The sequence below is a fragment of the Panulirus ornatus genome, chromosome 25 (genome assembly GCF_036320965.1).
Source record: "Panulirus ornatus isolate Po-2019 chromosome 25, ASM3632096v1, whole genome shotgun sequence".
Classification (NCBI taxonomy): Eukaryota; Metazoa; Arthropoda; class Malacostraca; order Decapoda; family Palinuridae; genus Panulirus; species Panulirus ornatus.
The window spans coordinates 11,227,902-11,235,743 of NC_092248.1; the positions used below are offsets into that span (position 1 = coordinate 11,227,902).

General features: G+C 47.8%; 1 protein-coding gene across 1 annotated transcript in view; it reads right to left on the reverse strand.

Annotated features, from left to right (window-relative positions):
* LOC139757268 (uncharacterized) overlaps window positions 1-4,841 on the reverse strand; it is a 109,837-nt gene extending 104,996 nt beyond the window's left edge. Inside the window, exon 1 of the mRNA XM_071677604.1 lies at window positions 885-4,841. Coding sequence (XP_071533705.1) covers window positions 885-2,757 — 1,873 coding nt within the window. The 5' untranslated portion in view covers window positions 2,758-4,841. The remainder of the gene's footprint in view (window positions 1-884) is intronic.
* Between the last annotated feature and the right edge of the window lie 3,001 nt (window positions 4,842-7,842).

The following is a 7,842-nucleotide window of genomic DNA, read 5'->3' on the forward strand; positions in this document are numbered from 1 at the left end:
CACCATGACTCATCACTCTACCAACACGTATGAGGTAGGTTACCAAAGACTTTCCAGCTAAGCATTTGCAAAAATGAAAGTGTTCTGAAACCTCAGACGCCTGAGCGATTCTGAAACACTGCAGACTCTCACTTTGAAGGAAATTTTTTATTGGGGGGGGAAACATGTTACCTAATGTCCCAGAAAAAAATGAATACAAGAAAAAACTTATTTGATATCATCAAATTGAAAACATTAATACACATGAATATTCTAACCAAATTAGTTGGAGCAGTGAACAATTACTGAGAACATAAAACACTGAAATAAAGAGATTTGTTCCCGGAATATAAATATAGGGTATGTTTAAAAAACATTTTCCTGTCAGCATATATATATAAATATATATATATATATATATATATATACACACACACATACACACACAAAGTCTTGATATAAACACAAGATTCCTATCAACAATACAACGTGCTTCAAGAAGCGAACATCAACAGACGAGACCTAATTATGTTATAAATAAACACCATGATCTCATGAGGCTTATTATCAACAGCTGACCTCTGATATCAACACCTGAGAGTACTCTTATCTACATTTGAGGCCTGACATCAACACAGGGGCTCTGATATCGACACACGAGTCCTAATCTGACATATTCATCCTGACATCAACAGACCCTGCACTCAAAACATAAACCCTGACATCAGTTCATGAGCCTTGACATGATAACATGAGCCCTGGTGTGTCCATAAGAGCATCATCATCATCACACGAGCCCACATAGGATCGCACGAATCCTACTGTCAACATATGGGCTGTAGATACCAGCGCTGGAGGGTCCCTGAGCTGTGAGCACAAGACGAGTCAGAAGTTTAAATACTTACTCTTTCGTTTTCGTCGGTAGAAGAGAGCTGTCGTGCCGGCCAGACCCCCAACGGTATTGGTCATCGGGGAGTTGTGCTGTACATATGACCTCCTCTTGAGTCTATTCGTTAGGTCGTAAACCAAGGCATGTTCCTCTGTCTCAGGATCATCAGTTTGAATCGAGTCTCCTTCTTCGTCGTGGCATTTTCCCGCCAGCTCCTCCCCTTGACACTCTCCTGTGGCCTCCTCTTCGTCCTGACACTCTTGGTTGCTACAGTCATCCTCGTCGTCGCCCTCGTCATCCTCGACGACCATCTCCCTCCCCATCCTATAACTCTCAGGGGAAGGTTCCCCCTTAACCAGCTCAAACTTTGACGCGGAGTCTGAGGTGGTGTGGGTCGACGATCCTTCGAGCTGATAAGAAAGACCTTCTCTCCAGGTTTCCTGAGGAAAGAGGGAAGACCCGTGATGTGTCACGTTTTTTCGCGCAACGCCGGGCCCTAAACTGAAGTAAAGGGGAGTTTCGGCTTGTGTTTCAGCCTTCGGGGAGGCCGATGGCAAGGGAGAAATGCTGCTGTGTGTCCGGGATGTGTGAGCTGGGGGGTCGTAGACGACACTTTTGTCAATCACGGCCTCGAGTGGGAAGGGTCGAACTTGGTGAGTCTTCTTGCCCGTTTTGTTCGAGTCGAGATTGATCCTTATTTCTTCGTTATTGTACGCAGGTTCTTGTGTTCCGGGAAGAGAGTGCCGACGGCTTTTAAACTGTAGCGGAATTGGCTTATTATCTTTCTGTGACAGCCACGCATTGGCTTCAATTTGCCCAATTAAGTCCACGGCATGCAACTGCGCATTTTCGATGGTGTTTGATTTTGGTTCGTGGACGAGAGGCCGAGATACCTTGGTGAAAATGGAGTCACCTGCATCGTCACTATGTTTCCGCTGATGTCCGCTGTAGGAAACGAGATCCTCACGGCGATAAGTGATGGTTGAAGTATGAGGTCGACGAGTGCACGGGTGACAACCCTGGCCACTATCTAACACCCCGAGTGTTGAGCGAGAGAGACTCGTGGTGGTCCAGTTGTCCATCTCTTGCTGGTGCTGACGAGGTTCCCCTGAGATCAGAGGCTTCAACATCTGCGTCTTCGTCATGAGGGAAGACCCAACAGACGTGTGGGCTTTGTTGTTTGCAAGTTTTAGGAAGAGAGTTGGAGGTGTATTCCAGATATTGATCACAGTGACCTCTGGTGCTGGAGTCGTCGCCGAACTCGCCTGGAAGGGTGTGAATGGGACTGTTAACGACTGAGACTCTGAAAGCCGCCAGCGGGGAGTGGGGAACTTCCATGCAGCTGGTGTGACACTCAAAAGCCTTTCCCAAGATACAGGATGACCCCCTGGTAGCAGGACACTCGACTGCGAAGCCAGAGGATGACCTCCCGGTGTCAGGACAGTCGTCTCTAGAGACACAGGATGACCTACTGTCAAGACGCTCGGGTCTGGAGATGGAGGATGACCTGGTGTCAAGACGCTCGACTTCGTGGGCAAAGGATGACCTTCCGCCGTCAAGACACTTGGCTCCGGAGGCAGGGGGTGATTTTCTGGTGTCACGACACTCGGGTTTGACGACAGAGGATGAGCTCTTGGCGTCAAGACACTCAGCTCTGCCCCGGCACCATGAGTGAGCAGCAAGACCGCTCGCAGTAGTAGCCACGTCAGGGAGAACCAGGAGGTCCTTTGCACTTCCCCGGACCCTTGATGGGAGTGGAATGGATATAGCGTCCTGTGGCAGGATCCAGCGGGTGGGTGGGACGTCCTCTCTCCTAGTGAGCAAGAGTTCCCCCGGGTTAGATCCCTGTGGGTTCCCGGGGGAGAGAGTGTGACGCGACGTCCAGTCATACATGTATGGTCACACCCCCGGGGGTCACCGTGCTCAGGTCTGACCAAGGGATGAGGCCCCTGGGGGTCACGGTGCTCAGGGTTGGCCAAGGGGTTGTGTCCCCTACGTGCTCAGTGCTCAAGCGAGGCCAACGGTTGAGGAACCCAACGCAACGCAGCGCTCAGGTCAGGCCAAGAGTTAAGACCTTTGGGTGAGAAGTTCTCAGCGATGGTCAAGATACCAAAGCCCCTGGAAAGCACCTGGATGTCTAAAGGCTTAGGTCGTCCCTAGGGGTCGTAGTTCTCACCCTTGGCCAAGGGTTGATGTCCCCGGGGTACCAGTTTCCAGGTCTTGCCGATGATTCAGGACCTGGGGAACAGAATGCTCGAGGATGGCCAAGGGGTGAGGCCCCTGGGATTATACAGTGCTCAGGTCTGCTGAGAGTTGAGGCCACTAGGGCTTTACGAAGCTCAGTCCTGGTCAAAGGGTGACGTCCATTGGACTTAGGGTTCAGTTCTCGACGACAAGTTCTTAGTCAGGGGCTGAGGCTCATGTAGGTCAATGTTTAGCTCTTGGCCAAAGGTTATGACGCCTGAGAGTCGGTATCTAACTCTCCTACAAAGGTCAATGCCCCTGGAAGTAGGTGTTCAGTTCTTGGCCAAGGGTTGAGGCTGCTTGCAAAGACTGTCGCACATCTAGTTCGACACGGGCCTTCGCCTTCGGCGGCCCGTTGGGTTGAGGCTCCTGGGGATTGTAGTACTCAGATCTTGGTCGAGGGTTAAGGCCCCTTGGGAAGATCAGTGTCCAGTTCTTGGCCAAGGGTCGAGTCCCCTGGGAGGGGACACAGTGTCGTGCCCGGGTCTTAACCTCAAGGAATCATAACTTTCTCCAGTTTGTCTTCAGCGTAAGGAGAAGCTTGTGAACGAGCCATTCCTGTTAAAGTTTCTACTTCATGCCAGATTGTTAGCCAATTGCTCATAAGATCCTCGGACAGACATCACTAGTCGTTTGTTTATCCCTGACGCCACCCATTCTTAAACAGCCATCATTATCATCATCATCATCATCATTAAAGTCATCATCATCGTCCCACACAGCTTGTTGTTGCTGAACTCAAACACTTAAAGAAAAAAAGAGACACAGACACGACACCCTCTGTAATAATGTCAACACCGGAAAAAAGTCATTAGCTAAAAATTATTTGTTCGTTTGAAGTGCACAATTTCCAACAATTCTCAATTTTCGATTCAAAATCCAGATATCAGTATGTCACTGAGCCTCCCAATTGGCTTCTGAATTAAACATCAGAACAGCTGTTATGTTTAGCCAGGAATCATTCAAGTAAACCAGTTGTTACCCTTAAATATCCACGTACGAATTTCCTGTTTTTCTCGTCGGTCGCTGGGGCATGTCTAGAAATATACTGTTCAGATTCCATCTTTTTCAGTGTAAAACAATGAAGTTAATACACACTCGCACACACACACACACACACACACACGCCTACACAGCGTTTACCATTGGGCTGTATCTTTCAGAAGGAGGCTTGGGCATCAGTCAATAGTTTCCAAATACAGAAAAGAATTCAAACTTGACAATACACAAGGGCAATATTTTCAGAGGGAACTATTCATGCCTGACAATGCATTACTCGATATTTTCCATTATTTTTATGTTACGGCCGTTAAAGTAATTACCCCTTCAATAATGTTCAACAAGCGTGCTATAGGCTCTCACAGATCATAAAAAAGGATATCCAAATGTATAATCGGCAAATTCCCCTAACGTAGTTTAGATCACAATGATTAAGTTAACAATCACCAATTCTACATAAAATCCGTGATTAATCTTCACCTCGGGAAGTGCATTCAATCTTCAAAACTCAGACGTAAATTCTGAAATTTTCAAGTTCTCTCTTGATCGAATATTCCACGAGGTGGCTTGAAGCCCAGGATGGTGTCTTAAAGCTGCTATGGCGCTGGTGTTGTTCTCAGTTTTACGCTCCGAGGAAAAGCGAGGAGGAACATTCTTAAATCACCAACGGTGATGTAAGATTGGGGTATAGGTGATGTGGGTGGCAGAGCGACGCGCCATACCCCTACTGCGTCACGATCCAAGGTGCACTGGACGCAAATCAATGGAAGGGCCAACTCTCTCTCGCTCGCTCCCACGACGCTGCCAGACGCCTCCAGAAGTCGCATCTGACGTTCGATTTGTCCTCTAATAGTTCTTTGGGAGTTATCATTTTAGTTCTTCTACTGGAGGGACGCTCAGGGGATTCTATTCCTGGTCCTGAAAGGTTCGTCCGACTTTTGAAGTTCACAGACGTATATCTAGGGAACTGTAGATACCCCAGGAAAATGAAAAGTCATTCGTATAGAAGGAGAGAAGTCAAATGAAATAAAAGGAAACAAGAAATTGAGAGAGAGAGAGAGAGAGAGAGAGAGAGAGAGAGAGAGAGAGAGAGAGAGAGAGAGAGAGAGAGAGAGAGAGAGAGAGAGAGAGAGAGAGAGAGAGAGAGAGAGAGAGAGAGGCTGCCATGTTTAGTTGAGAAATATATGGAAAGTTGAAGAGCGGCTCCAGCCTTAATATGCTGGCGGTCCATTCTGAATATAGAAGTGGACATGTATGTGACTGTCTGGGTATGTTTGTGTGTCTGTGTGTATGTTTCCCCCAGTTCAAATGAGCGTCTATGCACACACCAATGCACAGGAGCCTTTCCATTTCCCTGCTACTGGAAGCAGCACAGTCTTGGGGCTGGCTGCTGGAGCCTTTCGGAAGAGGCCCATCTCATATATCTCGCCTCCGTCCATCGTCACCATAGTAGGCCAGCATTATCGTCGCATCCTGAGACGCAGCAGGACCTGTCGCCACCTGAGACACAGCAGGACCTGTCGTCGCCTGAGACACAGCAGGACCTGTCGTCGCCTGAGACACAGCAGGACCTGTCGCATCCTGAGACACAGCAGGACCTGTCGCACCCTGAGACACAGCAGGACCTGTCGCATCCTGAGACACAGCAGGACCTGTCGCATCCTGAGACACAGCAGGACCTGTCGCCGCGTGAGGCACAGCAGCCACCTGTCGCCGCGTGAGACACAGCAGGACCTGTCGCCGCGTGACACACAGCAGGACCTGTCGCCTCCTGAGACACAGCAGGACCTGTCGCCTCCTGAGACATAGCAATGGTCAGACAAATGACTAATGAGAGATGATCCGGCAATATGCAGACGATGAAGATGGGAATAGGTTTAAACAGTCTAGACGATAAAGACTTGATCATAGGAAACAAAAGTTACAAAAGTCGTCTTGTGAAAACTTTTCAAAGTTGACACCACGTCGAACTTATCAACTGGGATATTGAGTAAAAGAAACCTGAAGGGAGGCGATCTATGTTTTGGTCAGCGTCAAAATTTGCCCTCCAGTGTGTGGAATATGCCACAACGGTCTGGTTTCGTCATTCGATGAACCACGTCGTAAGATGGCTGGAAAGATTCCAAAGGAAAGTAACAAAGATGATCCAGATCTGAGTCGAATGGGCTGTGGAGAGAGGAGGGAAGCCCTCAGTCTACCCACACTGAAGGGAAGAGGGAATAAGGGAGACATGATAATGAAACATGTTTTCCCTAAAACATCGTGACGACGTGAACACCCAAGACTCTCCTGAAGGTGGAGGAGAATCCAGAGGAAAAAGGGCGAAGTTAGGACGAGAGAAGGAACGGAGGGACGTGAGGATGCGTGTCTTCAGTAACAGAATCGTGGACTTTTCGAGCAAGGTAAGCCAAGCGTACGACGCTATGACCCTCGAATATGCTGGCATGGTATCTGATCTTGCTCAACCACAGCCTAGGATCAGGTCATATGCCACGACATCATACCCAAGTGTCATGAAGCGGTGCTCAAGGGGGGTCACACTGTCATGCTGAGGGAGTTCAGCTGTTAAAAAGGTGTTGAAAAATGTGGATCATTCTCATATGTTCCCATTAGAAGGTCAGAGCCAGCTCGGAAAATCGAAAGGGAGCTTCGTTAGACTCGCTAAACCTAAGCAGAGGACCATGAAAGGAAAAGAAAAATTTCTTCAAGCTGGACTGACGGATTCTTATAATACTCTGCTGAGATGGTCAGGTTGAACGCCTCATCATCAGTACTTCCAAAGGGTAAACATGATGTATACGTCATCAGGGAATGTAGAAGAGGGAGCCACTGTGACGTCATAGATCCCCAGATCAGATTAGTCATAAACAAGCACACACGCACACACACACACACACACACACACACACACACACACACACACACACAAAGTATGCGGTTGCACAAAGAAAACCACAAATACACAACCACTCACTCAGATAAATACATATTCACCTATATACGTATGTATGTATGCATATATGTATGTATGTATATATGTATGTATGCATGGTGGATGGTGTCTGCTGTTGGTGCATTATATACTCGTGCATAACAACAACCGACTGGCAATGGGAAAATAGTGCCACAAATGCGGGAAACGACACACACACACACACACAATATATATATATATATATATATATATATATATATATATATATATATATATATATATATATATATATATATAAATATATATATATATATATATATATATATATATCCAGGGAACACCATCCAAGCTTCAGGATACAACGGCTAGTGCCAAATCAGAGGCAATGATAAAAGAACCACAATGGATACCTATCCGCTTCCCTCACCGTAGAGAGAGAGAGAGAGAGAGAGAGAGAGAGAGAGAGAGAGAGAGAGAGAGAGAGAGAGAGAGAGAGAGAGAGAGAGAGAGAGAGAGTGTGTGTGTGTGTGTGTGTGTGTGTGTGTGTGTGTGTACTTGCCAGTGGGAGGTTAAAACGACGTTTTCCTCCCCCAAAATAAGGTGTGTCCGTGAGGATTTACCTCCTTCGACCACCAGGAAATAGATGAGGTCAGCAGCTGCCCGTTCACAGGACTGAGTGACCCCACAGGAGTTCCGCCAGGCAGCCGCTGAGGTCAAGGCGCGAGGGTTGTGTTTAGGCTTAGCCATCTGGCACTCAGCTGGTCGCTTGTAACGAAGGCCTGGGGGGGCCTGTCGC